The sequence below is a fragment of the Falco naumanni genome, chromosome 4 (genome assembly GCF_017639655.2).
Source record: "Falco naumanni isolate bFalNau1 chromosome 4, bFalNau1.pat, whole genome shotgun sequence".
Taxonomy (NCBI): domain Eukaryota; kingdom Metazoa; phylum Chordata; class Aves; order Falconiformes; family Falconidae; genus Falco; species Falco naumanni.
In genome coordinates, this window is record NC_054057.1 from 81,496,605 (window position 1) to 81,518,317 (window position 21,713).

Here is a 21,713-nt window from a genome sequence, read left to right on the forward strand (position 1 = left end):
TACTTGGAGGAGTGCCCTTGGGGCTGCATGGAGGGCGAGGAAGGGAGGACATACAGCCGCCCAGCACAGAGAGCAGGCTCCTGCCCAGGGGATGGCCAGGACCCCGCTCACCGCCTGGCCAGGGCACCTCAAGCTCATCCTCCTCTCTGCCAGCAATGGCACGTGTGTGGCACCAGGCAGACACCATGGTCCTGCATCCTCCCCTGGTTAACAAGAGCCTGGGTGGAGGATGCATCCACAGACACCCAGATCTAATTCTTAAGAATACACATGGATTCAGGCCTTCCCAAGCATCAGGCTTATATAAATACATACACATATAAATACAGCTTCTGGCAGCAGTAACAGTCTCGTACGCAGGTCTTCAATAGTTCTTCTCATCTGCAGATCTCACAGGACAAAGACATCGCAGAACTTCAGGGACCATTCTGAAAAGGGGAAGGATTATCTTTTCCACACTGCTGTCTGCAATCACCTGATGCAAAAAACATTTTAATTATGATGTAACAGAATCACCCTCACTACTCTTGACTGTGAAGAACAGGCATTGCTTTTGCGCACACAGACATTAGTAAAGTTGAAGCTTTATTTACAGGACGAAATTCCTCCTTCAAAAAGCACTAGATATAAACCAAAGGAATATTAATGCAACACCGTGAATACCAAATGCATGAAATTTTAACTCAATAAAAGGCAGACAGCTGGGTATTCTGATAAAAATGGGCCTTTATTTTTTAATTCTTACTTTCATTACCTGGATTCTGTGTTTGTCAGAGCAACAAAATATAGTTTCTTTGATACGCAGCAAATCTGAAAACAATCCTGCAAGTCGCACAGCACAAAAACTCCCACAAAAAGGGAAAGCTATAAAATTTGAGAGGTGACGCAGCTTTCAGAAGTGCCAGTTTCCCAGTGCAATGGCTGGAAGGGTGGCCTGGCCTGGCGGCAGTTCAATCATTTTGTAACGAAGGACAAATACTTTCAACATCCTGAGAAAGAGGGCGGGGGGGGGGGAAGGGGGCACGGCTCCCTTGCTTTCCCTCCTCCTGCTATTCTTTCTTCTCCCTCCCCCCACCCTTTGGATTTTCAATAGCTCTTTAGTGTTTCCATCAAAGGCTTTTACCATTCATCCTCCCTTCTAGTGCCTGCCTTCCACCTGTCTATCCATCACAGCCCTAACCCAGGTCCTTCCCGCCCCCCCCCCCCCCCCCCATGCTATTTTTCATGCAGTGGGATTTGTTTATAAGCTTCTGTATTACCTAAGCTTGAGGGGAGGAGGCTGCTGGGAGGAAAGGGAGAAAGCAGGATTAAGGAAGAATAATTCAGCTCTATTGCATTTCCATCTGAACGGTCATAAAATGTGCAAATCCTGTTCCTGGGAATTTCATGTCAGAGGCCTTCCCTGCCACTGCCCTTCCCATGCCCCCTCTCTCTCTCCCTCTCACGCAAAAACAAGTGTCAGGAAAGATGCTTCTAACTCCATGGACACCAAAGGCCACAACGTGTGCACCAGCAGGGAGAGGGCTCCTACCAGCACGTGTGCAGAGCAGACACTCCAGATGTGGCCATGAACTACAGAGGAGGGGGCTGCAGAGATTGAGTCTGGCAGGACAGGAATAAGCAGGGAAAGGTCGTTTAATACAACAGCTCCCAACACTCCCAGTTATAATTAATTAGCCTAGGTAGAAAACAAAAATAAGGTAACTTTTCAGGCTTATTTGTTCTGTAAAAAAAATGATACAGAAACATATATGATTCATACCCCATCAGATTAGAGTTTGTCCTATCTTCTTTTTAGCTCATCTACCACCACAAGGCACCAAAATAGACATGGGCCAGCTTTCTAGACCCCAGAGATCCACCAGCATTCCATCTTTGACCATGCTGCAAGGCAGAAGGACCACTGCCGTGTACAGGTCAATGAAGCTTTGTCACCGATTCAAGCAGAGGTCAATGTGGCTAGACCTGCCCTCTGTGCACCCTTGCTACCTGACCAAACACATGCAGAACAGCAAGCAGTGCTAAAAAAGGAGGTGGCCCTTAACCTGTCCTCAGCGCTATGAGCCCAAAAACCTTTCCTTGGTGGAACTTCATGTCATGTCTGCTGGACCCAGCAACAGCTGGCAGCTTTCTTCCGCTTATGGACACATCTTGGAGATACTGAAGATCACCCAACAAGTAGCACATGTCAAAATAAGTTCCTTTGATTGATAGTTATTAATTATTTTTAAATAAAATGAGAAGAGATTGAATGGCTTGCCCATCAGCAGCTCAGTTCTTTGGCAACTTCTTGGACAGTTTGACCATACATATGACAACACAAAATAAATTTCACTTGCTTGCAGTAGCTGTTTGTTATAAACTCAGTCCATCAAGGATTTATAGTTCTAGCAGCAGTGGGATATATGAAATGAGAAGCCCTTTCATCCTTACACTGCTCAGCAGTCTGGTCGAGATGATGAAAGTCATTTTTTTCTAAGGCCAGAGGAGAGCAGGAGTTCATTCAGCCAGTTCGGCTGTGCTAGGGAGGAGGCGTGCAAATTGGGTCCAAAGACGAGAGGAGGCCCAAAGAAACAGCAGCCCTTGGTTTTGCAGAACAGTCAAAAATAAATCCTTAATGATGCTAGCCTTGCTTTGCAGGGTGGAGGGGAGCAGTATTTCCATCAGCTAAATGATCTCAACTCTTTGGCTTCCCTGAGGGCACTGCAACAGGACAGACTGCGATCGCTCACCAGAGTCACTCTCAGATGTTTCTGTTCTTCCCACCCACCAGCAGCCTCGAACCTGAGCATGTCTTTGGCACAGCAGGTGGTATCCTTAATCCCACGGAGGGCCAGCCCGAAGCGAAGATTAGCAGAAGAATTTGTTTTCATTAAAATCCAGCCTAACATTACCATCCTTTCTGATGGTGCAGGTTTAAAATGCGCATGTCCGGCTATCCTGGCAGCTCTGTTTCTGCAGGGAAAGGGCAGTTCAGCCACCAGCCTCTTCACTTTCTAATGTCTGTCTTTCTTTTAATCAAGTAACTAAGGCAGACACAGCAAGAAATGTTAAATGCACCTCCTCCTAGAGAATTTTGCCAGCAAGGTCAATGGAATTGGGATTTTGCCTTTATTATGTTTCTTTTGACTGTGGATGTGGAACTGGTCTGATTTCCCTCCCAGAGAAATTATTTTTATGGGCCCGTGGAAAAAAAACCCCAAAAACAACAAAACAGAGAGAGACATACAAATAAACACTAATACGTGCAGGAAAAATACAAACCTTAGCACCATGCACTCCCCTCATTACTAGACAAAGGTTGGGAAGGGTTCACAAGTGTAAAATGCTCATGTGAATTATGAGATTACTGCTCAGTTTTCTTTCAAGTCGTGGGCTGGAAACAGATGGTGGCTGTAGCATTTATGACGGCACAACATGTTACTGCAAGCCTAGCCATCTCTCTCTCTCTCTCCTCAAAAATGCAGCTGCAAGGAAAGTTGTGGAAAATCACATTAATAGTCTCTTCCACCACACGGTTTTCCAGCCCTTCATCCCCGGCCAGCACATGGACAGAGCCATCTTGTATCCCAGTAAGAATACTCTTCTAATCTCTGTCCTGAATAGTTACTACTGACGGGCTTATTTAACAGCTAGTTAAAATGTGGGGTTTGTTAGCATTGTAAAAAAGCCTCCAGAAAGCAGGTCCTTAAGGTCAAAGCAGATGCCATGTGACCCCAAGCGCTCCATAAGGGAAACACTCAGAAAGAAGAAATGAGACTGTCCTTCAGTGGTTTATTATTTAAACATTCAGTTCAGGCCAAGCAGGTTGATTTATAGAGAAGCAGAAAGACAGATACAACATTTGCAAAAGCATCTTTGTGACTTAGGAGTCCAAATCTCACTTTCACACATGAGTAGAAACTTTCACAAGGGCAAACACTTCTTGATTTTCAGTAAGACCACAAGTTTAGAAGTATCTGGGTGCCTATAGATACAAAAAGCAACTAACTCGGTATTTAAACATCTTGCCTGTATATAACAAAAAAAATGTGCAAGCTTCACTACCCGTGTGCTTCAGTCCTGATGGAAATGCCTTGCCACCTAAAGTATGTTCATACATACAGCAAAGCTAGCCTCACAATCTGAGTGAAATACAAGAGCTGGAAGGTGGGCATATCCCCCGTGGTGGGATGGTCACACTGAGGCATGACCCTTCAGCTCTCTAGTCACCATCAAGGGGCCTGCTTACACCAGGGAACTCTTTAACAGTAGGAAACTGTTACTTCTTACCTATAAGATCTCTGGGTGCTTTACAAAATGAAATATTCCCGTTTCACAACATTTCTGAGAGCATCGGCTCAACAGTAAATCCAGTAACTTGGGATTCAGGCCCTTGTTCAAAACCAGGATTTTAGGATTACTTCTTGAGTTAATTAAGAGTCTGTCAAATATTAATTTTCCAGACAGGTGTCACTGGTAAATCTGAGTATCCATTTTGTTATTCTCACGTTGCTGGCCTCACTACCTGACTGTGAACATCAGCATCAACTTCACCGTGTTCACCCTTACGTCATTCAAATGTGTTCCGGCTGCTCTCCCTGCAGCTAGGTACACACAGTGCAGTGTTTCTGCCTTCGAGGGCATAGAACAGGGCAACTGAAAACAAGACAGACTTTTACCATTCCCTTTATCATTTTTCGCACCTAGACCAGGAAGTTGCTACAGAAATTCAATAGTGTACACACCTGAAACTTTAAAAAGCTTTTTCACAGAGGTGGACTCTTTCTGGGTGATAAGACCATACACATTCACTGCATATCTATCATAATTGCAAAAGCTCTCAGATCTTTCTCCCTACAACAAGGTGCCATTTTTTTCTTTTGGAAACTTCATCCTGCAGAATTCATTAGTATCCTATGCAACAATACACTTCCTGTAAGTAATGAGCTATAAAGTATTAGAAGTTTCCACTTCTGGTTTTATCTTTTCCTGATCTAGCCTGAAAATTCTTTTGAAGTTGCTCAAAGTGTTCTTCACGTACACTTGTTTTAGGAAACACCAGATCACTATTAGGAAAATTCTCCTTAATTAAGTGAGATAAAGGAATCAAGATGATATGATCTGCTTAATTCCCCACCTTTCTAAGGTACTATTTTAAGATTTTTTTTTCACTTGCCTTAGAAAAGAAAAATGACAAAAATAAGGAAGGAAGAGACCTTAGAGGCCCAGAGAGGGCAAGCATTGCTGTGGGCTTTCTAGTGCAGCTGAGCTTGCTGGTAGAAAGCCACCGAATAGTTAAAGCTTTTCCTCATTACTATGGAATAGTTTACTGAAAGGCTGAGGACTGCTTCTGCAACTAACATCACCCCAGACAATGTGTAAAAGACTAAGCTTACACTGTGTTACCACCATAGCCTCTTCAGGGACTCAGTTTAGCAAGCCAGCTCAGCTCATGCCTAACTTTAAGCACAAGAAACTTCAAAGAAACATCTCACATGCCTCACATTCAGCTTTCCACTGACTCTCTTGCTGAATCACAACTTAGGGGAATGCAGGGAACTAATGGGAAAGATTTGCACTTGCTAACCCAGAAACATCCCTGAATAAATAGTGACAATGTGATTTAAAAGCAGTATTGGTGACAATCAGTAAAGTATGCAAGCTGAGCATTAACCTGCAGGACCCCTACATGGCCTGTTGAAGAAACCACTTTATCTGGGATAAATTGCTTCTGTCATTTTTGCTGTGGAAAGCCACTGCAGTCAAGGGGAATTCAGATCCTGAACAGGTTTTTGAGTAGCTTCCTGGCTCCAGGAAAACCTCTGAGCAGCTTAACTTTACTGTGGGTGAGTTTGGACCAAGAAATGTCTTTATGCCCAAGTGTATTTGCACAGAGCCCTCAGTCTGCATGGGAATCTTGCTGCCAAGTAGATACATCTCCTCAGCCACACAAAGCAGCAGGAGACCTTCCTCCACATGAGGGACATGTCAGCATCAAGAAAACATTAGAAAGGAGGAAACTGCAGTGCTTGGTGCCAGCCAGGGATGATGTGTCTTCAGGCAGGACCGTTTAAGAACAAGGACACGTATCTTGGCTTCTTTAAGTGCTGCAAAATCTCTCCCTCCTCTTCTGGCCCCATACAGCTGACACAGCTGGGCAACAGGCTCCAGCAGAACAGGGCCCACAGCAGAAAATCTGGCCTGTTGAAACTTCCCTGGTCTTCAGCTTAAATCAGCATCACCTTCATAGAGAAGACGTAAAACCAAAGTGCTAAGAAAAGGTGAAGCATGGCTGGAGTAACGAGGGCTCCCCATCTGAAATGTCAGGCTGTCACAGCAGTGAATGGGGCATGCAACAGACACTTGCAAAGTCACTGCTGGGAAACCTCTACACCAAACAGCAGAAAGCAAACCTGAGGTTTGAGTGCTACTACCTAGAGAAGGAAGGCAACAGTCACGGTAACATCCCTGGGTCAAAATAAGTCTCTCTGCAGAACAAAGACAGAAGCATTCTGACATCAACTGAGGTTCCTCAAAAGTCTTGTAAAAATTAATTAAAACAGGATGCCCAAATCCCTTAGACTGATGAAAAAAATCACAGCTAGGGATGTCCAGCAATTCTGGAGGGCCCTTGATACTTCACTGATGTCTACAAGTTTAAGTTCATCCCCAAAGGGGCCTAAGGCCACTCAGCACTTCAACAACAATCCCTCTGTGAACAATCTTCTTTCTTGTGGTCAAACAGGGATATCTTGAATTTATGTCTTGCTTCTCCCCTTGTGAGCAAACAAAACAATTTCTATGAGTAATTCTACCCACTAATTGCCAAGGAAAAGTCTGGTAACAAATGCTCAGTATTTTTGACAGGTCAGAGGCTTCCCTAAACAAAGTTGCTGTTCTATGTTTTCTAACAGTACATGTTCACATCTGGGGACTTCGGCAAATTCCAGTGTGGATGAGTCTCTGTGGGAAATTGCTTTTCCAGATTTTCTTGTTTTAACTGCTCCAGGAAATGAGTCTATTTTTACAACACTGAACAGCAAAATATGAAACCATTATCTGCTTTGTGGCAAGAGTTTCGGGTCAATTCTCAGGTAACTGTCATCTCCAGTGAAGTTCATGGAGTTGTATCTATTTATGCAAGTTAGTGATCTGGCCAATTATGTAATTGGTTGATCAGTTACTAGATCATAGAGCTACCATTGGCCTAAGGAGTGTCCCATTTTCATACGTCTCAAAGTTCATCCAAGCCCTGATGTATCGATAAGTGAAGTATTCAAGTATTATGGTCTGTAAAGATGATCATTAACTGCTGAAAGATTTAAGCATGAGCATTTTCTATGAACACCTATTTTGTCACTGAATGATCGCTCTATGTACTGTATTTCCTGAATTCTTTTTTCACCTGCCAGATAAACCAGGGTGAGATTTTCAGAAGTGTTTAAAAAACTTTTCTTCTACTTATTTGTGATTGCTTTCAAGAATCAAGATGTTTCAAAATCCCCAGGGGATTTCAAGTGCTATGGGCTCAACTGCATCTCTGGGTGCTTCTGGGTTTTGCCTACCTGATCTTAACACCTTCTCTCAATTTCAAACATGGACAGTAAAACAAGTTGCCCTTATTACACAAGATCAAAGATAGTAGGAAGAGGCCAAAACAACCAGTCTGATCTTGGCAAGATGAGTGTGCAACACTTGTTACAAATTTGGCTCCTTATTTCCCTGCTGGAAGGACCACTCCAGCCTTCGTATGTGGATTTCTTTTCTGTTGAAGCACACAAGTCAGCCTTTCTTTGTGTATTATCTAAGACCCTGGAAGACACTTGGCATGCACAAGTATCACAAACAGAAATTTTTAGATGCTAAAAGCTCAAACCAAGTCAGATTTGATGGTCTGGTAATAAGTCAAATACAATAATGATGACTGGATTCCCCTCTAGAGGAAGAAGCAACACTGGAAGAATGTGACGCTGAAACCTTCAGTGACAGAAATTCTATCACCAGGATGTTGCCAGGATTTCATCTATTGATTATGAACAAGACTAAGAATTAGCACTTCCTTAGTTTCAGGTTGGGAACCATGTCTTTGTGACTTTACACCTAACTGAAAAGCTCACCAAACGTCACTCAAGAGACCAGCATACAGAAAACAAACTTAGAGACAATATCTAAGGAAAACAGTACCTAACCTATGACTTGTTCTTTGATTTACAGCTGTGATTGCAGGTCCCACCTCACAGTCATATGCCATGATAATAGGCAGCAGTTCAACAAGAACCAGCCATAACGTTTTACATGTTGTACTGATTCTGAGCTACTTCAGCATATAATTTAGGCTGATGCAGCAAATAATTAGAATGATTAAAGGGACAGGTAACATTCCACAACTGAAAAATGAATGATCAACCTTCTGACCTTGTTCGCTGTCTCTTCTAATTCCTTTTCTTTTTTCACAAAACCAGAAGTTGCCAAATTTCACATGAAATTTGCTCTCTCATCTGTCTGTTATGGGTATGACAGTGAATTTTCACATTATATTCTTTGATGTACACCAACAGATGATCTTAAATGGGCTCACTGGCATTAGTAGTTGCAGTGCTGAATCCACCCATGCCAGGACAAATACGTATTTCAAAATGGCAACCTCCACAGGAGTAGAAGAGTGTGGAATTCTCCCAGCTGTTTTTCTAGTTGTATATTCTAGTCCTGTTACTTCATCTTTGGGGTTGCTTACAACATACTGCAACACTCTAAAAGCACAAAGACCCCTACCCCACAACTGGGATCTTGTGTCAGGGAGGCACACCCTACTTAAAAAAAGTAATAAAGCATCAACTCTGCTCCATTCGCCTGGGGTCAACGGGATGTTTGTCCAAAGTTATGAGCATGCTTAGGCACTAGTCTGAAGAAGGGCAAACACAGGCGCCTCTTAAAAGTGCCTTTCCATGTTAGGGCCTGGGAAAAAAAAACCAGGATTGGGCCCATGATAAAAACAGTTCCCTTCAGAAACATTACCCACACCATAAAAGGAATGAATGAAAGGGAAGTACAATGAAATTGTCTACTGAATTTTTGGGAATTCCCATAAAATCGGAGTCTTGATTCATTCTGTGTGCATTAATTTTCACTGTAAGTCACAAAAGATTGCCTCCTTAGAGATGCAGGAAATTACTAGCTCATGACAGTATAAAAGGCTACATAATTTCAAGGGCAGAAAGCTGGGTTTTCATCAGTCACTACATTCTCTGACGATATGGCAGTGGTTTTTGATCATGTATCCAATGCACAATAATTAGGCAAAACAACTTACCCTCAATCTTTTCAGTATTTAGCTCTAAGGGTGCAAGGATTCATTCTTGGAAAGGGAAGATGGTCGTGTGATTTAGGGCACTGGATGAGCACTCAGATCTGAGTCCTATCCCTGGTTCTGCCATAGCCTTGCTGTGTGACCTTGCACAGTCATTTCTCCATGCCTCGGTCTCGCCTAAAATGGGATAACAATAGTTCTTTATTTCAGAGGAGATAGGAGTACAAACCAGTTCAAGACTGTGCTGCAGAGATGCTACAGCAGAGTGGCACAGAAAAGCTCAGACATGGAATCATACCTTGCTATTAAATTGTGGGAAAACACACAGTAATTAAATGGAACAATAAATACAAAACAGAGGCTGATTTCTGAGGAATGCAACACTGATAGGCTTTTCTCTGTTACCTGAAATTAAAACAAACTTAAGTGGGTTTCTTATGGGTTTAAACGATTTTTACCTGACTCTGTTTCTGAGATCTGCTAGTACTAGAAGCTGTGTACTAGAAACACCAAGGAAATTCATTGCAAACCTCTGCATTGTTTCTGTCTTAAAGCAACCACAATTTCCAGCCCAAGAGAGGGCCAGAGTATTCAGAGTAAAAATTTCAAAGCCATGGAAGGGGCCTACAAACAAGATTTTCTTTGATTTACATTAAAATATGAGCATGCAAATCAGAGGTAGCTTTGAAACATCATCTTTGGTTTTGGGTACACTTTCAAATTAAATTATAAATGGGGCCACTGATCTTAATTGAACTGTCAGATGTCTGAAATTGCTTCAATGCCACTATTCAGAGTTACACCGTTGCTGGAATTGGACAGAGCTTTATCAAGACGCCTTCAGTAACGAGTATTTTTCCAAATGCAAAGATTTATCTGTTTCTCTCCACAAACACGTGTCTATAAGACAGCATTTGTTTTTCATGTGGGGGTCAGTTATGGGCCTGTAGGCCTGGGATACGGGATCTCAGGCACATGCCTAGATAAAGCAATTGATGTGGAGATAAACAGATCAAAGGCTGTTCTGTCAGGCAGGAGGAGGAGAGCAAAGAGATACATGATGAGACAGATCCTAGAAAGGGAAAATCATTTTTGAGAGACAGAAACAGAGGGATGGGAAAGTCAGGCAGAGAACAGCTGGAAAGCAGACCACAGAAAGGCAACATGGACCCCAGGAGGACAGCCAAGAGAACCTCACAGCTGGAATGCTGAAGCCCGTTGGAGGGAGGAGGCCCGTGAGATGCTGTTCCAAGCAGAGTAAAAAGCCTAAGCTCAAAGACACAGAAGTGCTGGAGCTGCATAGGAACCTCCAGGGCTGGAGAGGAGCAACTGCCTGCAGTCACTGCGCACTGCCTGGTAAAGCAGATGCCAAGCAGGACAGAGGACAGGAGAAAAGGAAAGCAAACTGGCACGTAATCCTTGATTTCACTCAGCAAAAGCAACTGAAGGGCAGCTCTGGAAAGATGAAGCACAGAGTTAAATGTAATGAATTGGCTAGAGAATCAGTGATCATGCACCATATTGTAACACTGAGATTGTTTTTGGGCAGTCCCCTACACATACACTTTCTGACCAGGAAAGATCTCAAAAAAGACGAAATCAGGCCAACAACTTTTCTGAATCTCTGGACAGAGGAAGTGACTGCTGAATGTAAAACAGAAAAACATTTTACCCCCAAATCTCTACCTATACATGCAAGGACAAAACTAACAGGGTGTTGAAGGATTGCAAGGAAATGTGACTTACAACAACTGTTATCTCCAGTTCCTTCATTAAGCTCCCTACTAACCCCCCACCCCACAAGTAACAGAGCTGTCAATCAGATATATTGCGGCTCCAATTGCTCACACCCTTCCCTGTAACACTCCAAATGCAGCACTTTAAAAGTCCAGATGGAGTCCACCTCCAGTAGATAGCAGAAGAAGATATGACACAGCATTCACAAATGCACAGAGAACTGTTTAATTTACAGCCACAATGGTGAAACAAACCATTTCAGAGCTTGGACATTCAAAGTTAAGTCTGACACCCATTCTTATATTCACTTATTGTGCTTAATTATTAGAGAACACAGGATTACATTAACCGTACATGACAATCTGAGATCCCTGCAGGGTCAAGTAGTGAAAGGGATGAGCAAGAATGAGGGACCAGCCCCTCAAGTGGTGTAAGCTGGTACAGCTCCACTGCAGGCAATGGAGTGATGATTTACACCAGCTGAGGATATGGCCCTTGAAATGTCCAACTTAACTTTGAATCAATGTCTCCTGTGTCACAGCCTTTAATGTTACTGTTCCTTCTGGTTGTATCTGCCACTTGGAAGAAGAAGGACCGATACCGTAGCCTGTAATGTTCCAGAGGCTGGCAGGCAGTATCTCAGCTGGACTACAGTAAGCAACGCTCACGGCGTGACACTACTCCTTGTATTTTGAAAAGTGTGGACTGGATCCTCATCTGATGTAAATTAGCTTAGGGGCAGATGAAGTCAAAAACATTTGCCAATTTATACTAGCTGAGAATATAGCCCTGAGATTTTTTTTGAGTTTTCTGCTGCATGCCATATAAACACTGTGCTTGAGAACAAAGACTCATGTGCGTTTCATTCCTGGCAACAAAGTTAACTCGAGACTACAAGTCTCAAACAAACGACTACTGGATGAGACTCCAGTCTTCATTCTCTCCTGGTTTTCTCAATTGGGCATACACATTTATTTGCTGGCACCAATAAAATGTATGCGTCTCGGTTTGTGTTTTTTTCAAGATTTTACTACAAAGCCAGACTCACCCGTGATGTAAATCAACAGAGCTCCATTCCACTGAACGGAGTTTCTCCAGGGAAGCTGGCCCTCTGATCTGAATGCAACCACCTTATGCCAGTGCAACCATAGGACTCTCAAAAAGTTGTTATGCAAATTATTCCACTTAAGTGACTTTGACATCCTTTCATACCTGCACAGTGTCTGAGTGGGTGACATAATGCTTTTCATCTACATGATTTTAATGGATATATGGATTTTTTTCATTAGATATCTTTTAGACAAAAAAGGAACGGAGCAACATTATTGGCATCCCACTGAAACATAAATATATAAATTACATTTTTTACACTTTTTTAAACGCAGACACATACATTCATGTGCATAACATTGTGAACAGTACACTTAGTGGAAAACAAGCACAGACAATCTTAGTTAAATGTATTTCCAGTTTTGGTGCTCAACAAATACACTGGGAAAATGATCACAAAATAGAACGGTGACTAACTCTATCTCTGCATTAGCATCTGAAGCCAATAATGCCTGTTAGCTAACATTGCTTTGTTTGGTTGTAATTGGACATAGCTACAGGAACAGGAGGGGAATGTCTGAACTATATTTAAAGAAATGGAAAGGTTAAAAATCTCTCTTTTGTTGTTTTAAGGTTCTGCAGTTCATTCACATTTGAAGATATTTTTTATTTGAGCAGGAACACTGTCTTCAAGACAAACTTTTTTGTCGTTCCAAACTAAGAAAACTCTTTCATCTTTTTGTAGATGGTTTCACAAATAAAAGAATCCAGTAGTTCATTTTATATATCCAATGTGATAATCCAAATAAAACAAGGGGTACATAATCCAAACTACTGGGGTGGGGCAGTGATTTTGGCCAAGTGAGTAGCCATGACATATCTGGCACAGCCCTATATTTCCAAAGCAGTACAGAAGGATTTAGCCATGTGGCTCCCACTGCAATCCGTGGGGAACTGAACATTTAATCCTTTAGCACTTTGAAAATATAGGAGCTGGTGCCAGAGTATTTTATCTGCCCTGCTATAGTTAAAATATATTTTGATGTTATTTGGGCTATTCTACTACAAAAATATGACCACAAAATGCTTTTTTTTTTCTTTTTTCTTTTTTTTTTTTTTTGGTTCAAGAAAACATAGCAGGCTTTCTCAGGTATATAAAACTGTTAATTTTTAGATAAAAATACAAACTTCACCTTTACAAAAACACGTATTTCTGTTGAATACACATAAAGCATAACATTTTACCAAAAATAAAGAATTTTAGGTTTTGTTCAAATATTTGCAGCAAGGTAGTTCCCATGCCACCATGACATTGTACAATGCAGATACAAGAATTTGTACATTTCACACAGCTTCAACATGTGAAATAAAAGTATCTGTATACTGATAAGAATGACAATTGCTAACACAATATCACTAGTAGGCAACTGGCATAAGTCTTAAAGAAAAAAAAAAAGGATTTTTGCATGGATATCCTATGATTTGTTTACGCACATCTCTCTTTTTTTTTCTCTTTTTTTAATTTTTATGTAATGCTTTAAATTACGGGGGAGGTTGGGGAACATAAACCAAGAAACGTCTAGAAAATTATGCATAGGTATACCATTTTTATTTTAATACATCTCATTAGTTTGCATCCCACTAGGAGAAATACCATAATGTTTTGTGTTCTGCTTATTGTTATACCAGTCTTTTATATGTGTTATTGGCAAATGTAGTCCAAGAGATAATAAAAAGCTAGGCAAAGAGTAAAAAGAAAACTTAATAATCACTTTATGGTGTAAAAAAAAATCCACTTAAGGCTCCCCAGAAGGTTTTTTTGTATAGACTTTTAAAACACCACCAAGCAAGGATGTATTGTTCTATAGTGTTTGCGTGGCATTTGATCATTTCATACATTCCTGCTTTTTTTGTGCCTGAAGTCCACCAGTGTCCATCCATCTTCATCAAGAACGCAGGCACATTTCTTGACGTAAAGCACCGTTGACTGCTCTGACAGAAATCCACTATTCACTTAGATTTTTGTCATGTTTTTGAGTACTTTTGGTATCCTCCATTCATTCAACTGTCTTTTTTTCTTTTCTGTTTTTCTTTCTTTCATTTTTTTTTCTTTTTTGGACAGGGAAGCTTCCTATTGTTTCACAGAGTGCTACAATACTTGCTTTGATGTCACATTAAACAAATGTACATTGTCTCTTTGTTCTCATTAAGTGTTCTTTTGAGCCAGTTTTTTCACATAGGAGAACAAATAAAGTATACAGTCAATAAGCACCATACATAGTAGGTTCAGGAATGTAACAAACCATGTACATCCATGTCCCAGAGAGAAGTTTTTTTTCTAGCTTATTTTCACCTTACATCTGCAGGAGAGAAAAAAGATACAATAACTCTATGATTAGAATCAAAGGTCCTATCCTCTAAGTAGATGACTTAAAAAAAAACTGTTCTGCATGAAGAGTCACTAACCTGGGACAAGAAGTTCTAAATGCTGTTTTGATTGAGTTTACATGCTCACTTTTAAAGTTGAATTTTAGAAAATCTTTGCTTCTATCATACTATTCCCAATAAATACCTGTTAATCTGAAACAGGATATCAAGTTTAGCATTCTTTAGAAATCACACATCAGTATAAATGAAAACTGCCATTGGGAGTTTATGTACAGAAATGGGTGCTTGAAATTAAATTCACCATCATCCAGGCGCTAGGCACATACACTGCAAAATCCAAATCATTCCCGCTCCAAATACTAGAATCAATTGCAAGTGCTGCAGTTTACATAATTTCAAGTCATTAAGAAATGGAAATTCCATATTTAATTTGGAATGTGTATCGCCATCATCACACATTGCTAATATGTTGGCCAAAGGATTTCAGTCATTTTTGCAATGAGAGGGTGTTAGTTTTTCACTACAGTGAAAACCTCATGAATTTTGATGACTGACTGTTATCATCCTACTGAGACTGAACACAGAAAAAAAAAAAAAGATCTTAATTTTCTGGTGAAAGTAACACAGGGCCCTGCAACACAAAAAACGGTATTTCTAAGCATCTTCCTTGTCAGGTAGGCAGATCATCAGACCATCTCAGGTGCATGTACAATCAATCCCAGTTCATGCCAAAACATGGGCTTGATGACCATGCTTATAATAGTATTTGTTGTATGTACACTCAATGTTTTACAGCCAATGGGGAACACAACAGTTCGTAACCTGGCAATTCATTCATGCATTATTATGTGATGCTTTGACCTCAGAAATCAATAATAATGAAATAAAAGCAGAGGCAATGGAACTTGAGATTTCAGAAGCTGAAGTATTAGCACCCTCCAAACAAAAAAGAAACAAAAAAGGCAAGAAAAGGAAGTAGCTCAAGTATGTAAGATGCTGATGGTGATGTGGAGCTTAAAGGAAAAATACCAGCAGGTAGAATTATCAAAGCCAATCACATCTAATCTCTTTGCAGCCTTGAGGTAGCAAGTGTCAAGATTTTGAACAGTGATTAAGTTGAAGTGATGATAATTGATTAAGTTTTCCAGTACTTGTGCTATTAGGGTGTTCAGCATATAGGTCCTACCTGAATATTCAAATAGTTCCAGTAGGTTTTATGTTGGTTTTAACTTTTTTCGTTTCCGTTTTTTACCTGATTCCCTAGGCCTTCCTGTTAACATAAGGGCAGGGCTGGTAAAAAGCCCCAAGGTAATGCATTTCGTTGAACACTGAAGTAATAAATACTCAAACCGTTTACATTTCAAAGAAATCTCATTATCCTTTGCATTAAAGTAATAACTTTATAACGTCTGATTTGACATTCCGTTTACAAAGTAATTATACAAAAGTAAAGAAATAATAAACAAAGTTGGCATTGCGTACGTCATTTCCATGATCCTCTATAATTACTGTTACCATGCAGTATTCAACATTTGCTTTCAGCTCTGTAGTTAAGCTATTTTCAGCTCACCATCCACTTGCTGGTACAAGTTTTGTTCCTATTAGTAATTAAATCCTAGAAATCTATATTCTTCCATGACTCCAAATCTATATTTTACACACATTAAAAAGAAGTTTTCATCTTAAAATCTTAACTGCTTAGTCTTTGGCAATGAAAGACATTTTGGAAAACTGAAATTGATCTAATGAAACTTTTTTCCAAATAGAACACACAGAAAAAATACCAAACCATACACACATAAAAATAACCGTTTAAAAAGTGGTTTTGTCTGCTCATAACTCAACCTAGTTTCAGCTAAAACACTCAGATTATAAAGTAATGCATATAAATTAATAAAATCACAGCAGAGGCCTACTGCTTTTATACAAATTCTAATTCTTCTGCTCTGTACATAGCAACTGAAGTTTACATTCACTAGACCAGATTTATGTGTCCATGCTGGATGGAGACAGTACAGAAAACTCTTCCTCACCCAGCCACCTACAAAATCCATCACCTTTGGGCAGCTTTCCTCATATATTTACCTGCTCTCCACTGACTTTGATTTTGAGCTGCACCTCTAAATTCCCAGTAGAGGTGCAAAACAAATTTTTGAGGCTGCCTTCAACCAAAATCAGGAGAATGGAAGGTGTCCCATTCTGCAGTGGGTTTCCTAAGTACATATCAAATTCTGCATTGATTGCACCCTAGTAAGAGGATCTGAGCTAATGATTGCAGGTGGCTTTATGAAAGTCAAATTGAAAGTAAATATTTTTCCCCATACATCTTTCCCCATGGTAAATTAAATGCTGTCTTGATAAGGCAAACTTAGGTTTAACATGACAACTGACAATAAATTCTTGACTATATGTAAGAAAACAACAAGAACAGGCAATGTTGTTTCAAAAGTCCTTACTCTCGAATACTGAATTTATTCCTAAATCCTTTACATTCATTTCATTAATATTTTCCCCAAGGTCATGTAAATCTCAGTCTTAATCCTGTCTTCACAAAGTCTAAGGAAATTAGGCAACAGAGTTCACCAATAAGCTGGAACATGACAACCTTTAACTTAGTTAAGCAAGACCTGAATACTATTGGGCAATTACATTTATTTAAAGGTTAACCCAATGAGAATTGATACACTTTAAACTTCAAATCCAAACTCTTTATAGAGCACAAACTGTCCCTAATTTTGCATCTTCAATGCACAGAGTAGCTGGGATTTTCTCTACTGAGTTCACTGGAAGCAAAGTTTGCTTTATATTCTTTACTAATGTAAAATAAGGTCCATATGAAATGAGCATTAATGCAAAAATAAAAGGAAAACATACCAGTTTCTTCTTCTCTATAATCTGAATTAGTATTTGATGATGTACAGGTGCATTCCATATGCTCTTCTAATCTCACCAGAACTTCTTTTAATTTTGGCTTTTTTCTAACATATTCCACTTTTGCCACCTATAAAATACAACGAGGTATGTACTGAGACACATTAACATAGTTACAGCTCAGAACTGAAGACAGATAACTATATACCCCTATTTTTTAATGCAGCCAAACCCATATAAAATGTTAGCATACTAATCATCTTTTATCTTAATTGTGCATCGTGTAACTATTTATTGCAGACTATTTGTTTATTCAAGTTCAGCAGTTTGAAACAATTTTCTTTTCCCTCAAGAGATAAAACAATTTCCCATTCATTTTGGTTTGAACTTTTGAGCAACTCAGTTTTCACATGTAACACAAAAATTTCTATATGGATTCAAATCACTGCTTGTTCTTACAGACTGCCACTTTTAGCAGCTCTTAAGCTGAAGGTTAACAGTGAAAGCATTAGGTTGGTTTGTAATACAGTATATAATTTGCAAATTGGTTTCTCCAGAGCCCTGTGAACGTAAAGTGCTCAACACTACAGAACCAGGATCTGAGTATCAGCTTCAAAAGCAGCAGTCTCAGCCCTGCTCACTTCTTGCAGTGACCTGGGACTTGCTTACATGAGCTCCCATGCACTGTTTTTGGATCCAAGAGAACTACCACTCGCAAACTGGATCCAGCCTTTCACTTTATTGTGGGTAGCTGGCAGGTACATGATTTCTCTCCAGTCCATTCAACTGCTTCTAACTGCACTGCTCCACTTTGAGCCAAAGCACTGACATCCTTTAAAAAAAAAAAAAGTCTGGATAGCAAGGTGAGGTTGGAGAACGGAGAATGCTGGAGAAGCTCAGGCTATATGCAGGTCTCCAGTCTGAAGGAAACCAATGCAAAAGAGGACGTTGAGGTGGGAGGATACTGAACATGAGGACATCCTGACCAACTCGGTGCCAGCAGCCAGGAAAGGAGGAATGGCACAGAGGCAGGAACACTGCTGTGCTGGGCTGATGAAATGGGTTGTGGGGTGCTGGGCACTGACTTGTTTCAAGTGTCATGGGCCTGATGGTCATGACCGTGCAGGGGAAAATGGCATAAAGCCAGTAAAGACAGTGCTAGATAGTGAGTAAGGGGTCCAATGTTTAGTTCACAGTTCTGTTAAACTGTATAATCTGCATAAATAGGTGATAATCATTTGCTTGAAATGAAAGTCACTGAAATGAAATGGTAACTTCTCAGTCCTAATGATTTATCTAACATTTGAGAAAAGGGGGCTGCAGTGTGGCTGTCCCAGCAAACAAGAAGACTACATAGTACAGGTAGGCATTATCAATAAGATAGATAAGGGAGTAAGGACAAGAGAGGCCGGCTGCCTCTACAAAAGTTGTATGACAAAGCTATAAAAGCTGATCCATCCAAAAGCTCCAGTTACTACCAAATAAAGCATCCACAATTACACTAGACTCTCCTGGCAATGGTTTGCTTGTGTGTTTGGTAGGGATTTAATGCTCAAAATCCATCTGCACGCTGTGAACATAATTCCCTGGCTCTCCCAAAACTGGAACAATAATGTCACAAAATGAGAGTGATGGCTGGAAAAAACCAGCACATTCCCAGTTCCCAGAAACACTTCTGGCTCTGTGGACACAACTACCAAGGACTCCGGATGACAGTAGCAGAAGCTAGAGAAAAATCCTGGCATTATTAAAGTCAAAGTCAATGGGAGATCTTCCATTGCTTTCAGAGAGCATGGAGTTTAGATCCACGTTTTAGTCATGGCCTCTTGTGTCAACAGGATCTGGAGATCATTTTCATCTACCCAGCAAAGAAAGGTTGCAGCGACAGATGCAATAACTACAATGTCCACATTAAAAGGTATCTTCCAAAACTCAGATCTCCATATAAACAGATTAAGCGCTGGCTGTGACATACAAGAATGCTTTTGCTGAAAGATTAACTATGGGTCGAAGCAGCGTGTTTCAAAATCTCCTATCAGAACCCAACTCCATCAAGCCTTTGAACACAAGATTTGAAAATGTACGCTGCAACTGAGTCATCTGGCATCAAAGGATGACTAATCCTTAAAATTTACAAAAACAAACAGTAATTAAGACACCTCCATCATCAGAGACAAAGAAAGAGACACAGCAATCATGCAACAGCTTTCAGATCTGCCATGCTTATTACAGCTCTTAGAATAAACCAGTCTTATTGAAAATTACACGCAACAAAAATAAACAGTAATCAAGCTTTTTAAAGTCTGTCCTTGTTTTGTTTGGTTTTCTAAACTGAAAGATATATGCAGTTCCTGTGGCTATTTGGTGTTAAACAACAGTAAAAACAACCCAACCAACCAACCAAAGAAGATAATACTCTGAAGAATAGGATCATAATGAATTTATGCAGCAATTTAAACCTGTTTCTTACTGTACTGTAGTTAAATTACAATCCAGCATATGTTCCACTGCCCTACTTCAGGCTACACCAAGTTAAACGAATGTCATCTTTTAAGATGCTGCAAATATTCAAACTGAAGCAGCACAAACCAGATAAACTGCTGTGCTTGTGTCATCTGTTAGCACCTGCTGCTATACAGGATGCCAATGTGAAATGATGAAGGTTGTAGGTCAGATTTGCAGTGCGTATAAACAGGGATAGCTATGCTAACAGCATGGGATTTGGCCTTGCGTTAGCATCTTCTATTTTTCTCCCTGGTGTTTATTGTGTACAGATACTCTCAAGTGTATTACCAAATGGTCAGTCCTCAACAAACCAACATGAGCTTCTTTTCCTTGTCTCTAATGCAACAAAACTGAAACACCTCAAATCCTCCAAAACAACAAAGTATCTCTATATAAAAACTCTCTAAGAGAACGACAGTGAAATCAGTGACCAGCTTAGTTAAATGGTGTATAATCAGTGGCACCATACTTGCATCACTGTAGACTCTAGGTACTATCCTGTAGTATGGTGTGGTGACAAAGTAAAAATTAAAGTAAAATCTGATAAAAATATGTGGCCTAACAGAAACGTCATGGGAACACATTTTCTAGAGACTCTCCAGGAAAGATGAAATCTAGGAGTAATAGCAGGAAAAAAAAAGGGGGGGGGGGGGGAGACTGTAAGCACGTGTCCAAAACACCTCTAGTGAAAAGGCAAAATTTATCATGGGCAGGAACTTGCAAGAGAAGTCTCAGTGCCAAAAATTCCTTGTAACAGCAAAACTCATGTGGCTGATAGCAAAGCACAGGATGGGTAATAAAACCAAAAAGCAACTGAATGAGGATGCTTTTTGGAAGCATCAGTTTCTTCCGTATTAAAATAAAAGTGTGCTGATACGAAGGAGGGAAAACCTGCCTTCACCTTGCAACTGAGATCTTTACAGCCCTCAGGCCTGCAAGGAACACGGAGGTCAGCAGGGTGTAAAGGTACCAGAAGGCCCGAGCAGAGATCAGGGATCCTAGCGGCCTGGCAAGTCAGAGCGTTTGGAGGCCCAGGGCCACTGCGCCAGGGCCAAGGCAGGGCCGGCGCAGCCTGCGGGGCACGGCGCCAGCGGTGCGGGGCCGTCCCAAACCGCCGCTGCAGTGCTGCAGGCACTCCTTCGGCAACACCCCCACCGCAGGGAAGCTTCGTGCACGGTTACCGCGGGTGGGGCAGGGGGGTTTCCCTGAAGGGATGTGAGGCCCAGGGGTACACTGCCCTGTCCGCGCACAGAGCGGCGGGCCTGTCGCAGCCCCGGGTGGCCGGGCTGAGCCCTTGCCGGGCGCCGGGGCAGCGGGGAGCCCTGTCAATGCCGCAGCCGGGCCGAGCCCCCATGCCCCAGGCGGCGGGCAGCCCCTCAGCGCGGCGCGGCACGCCGGGAAACGCAGTCCCCGCGGCGCGGGAAGCCGAGGCGGCCGCGGGGCACGCTGGGAAGGCGGCGGGGAGGGGCGGCGGGGCGGGAGGCGCCTCACAGGGCGGTGTGGCCGTGCGGCAGCCCGGGCATGGCTGGGGGCTGGGGCCGGGCCGGGCCGAGCCGGGCCGGGCCGGGGGATCCCGCAGCAAACTCGTTACCCGCCCTCGGGGGCGGCGGGAACGGCTGATGTGGGGTCTCTGTGTCCTCCCTCCCTGAGCGGGCACCGCCAGGCCTTGGCAGGATTCCTGTCACGCCCGGAGGGCACCCCTCTCTAGTTTTCTGTCTTGTCTTCACCAGGATCAGGGTTTCCCTCGTTTTTCCAGATCTTAAATAGACCTTTGGTACCTGTCAGCTGGTCCTGCTTGCAGGTCCCACCAAGGGCTCTCAGTACACAGCTAAAACCAAAGTGCTCTTTATCCTAATGATAGAAACAGTCACTG

The 21,713-nt window shown here is 41.6% G+C and overlaps 1 protein-coding gene across 6 annotated transcripts in view; it reads right to left on the minus strand.

Moving 5' to 3' along the window:
• Positions 1–708: 708 nt before the first annotated feature.
• The window catches only part of PDGFA (platelet derived growth factor subunit A), a 36,421-nt gene continuing 15,416 nt past the window's right edge, over positions 709–21,713 (minus strand). Inside the window, exons 5-8 of one of the 6 annotated variants that reach the window (XR_005827646.1) lie at positions 17,339–17,465; positions 15,651–15,734; positions 14,543–14,656; positions 11,236–14,436 (exon numbers count right to left, since the gene is read on the minus strand). Coding sequence is in view for 4 of the 6 variants with exons in the window: in XM_040592662.1 (XP_040448596.1) it covers positions 9,333–9,466; positions 17,339–17,465 (261 nt within the window). In the remaining 2 variants the exon portion in view is untranslated. The other 5 variants (XM_040592662.1, XR_005827647.1, XM_040592663.1 and 2 more) reach the window with 5 other exon arrangements.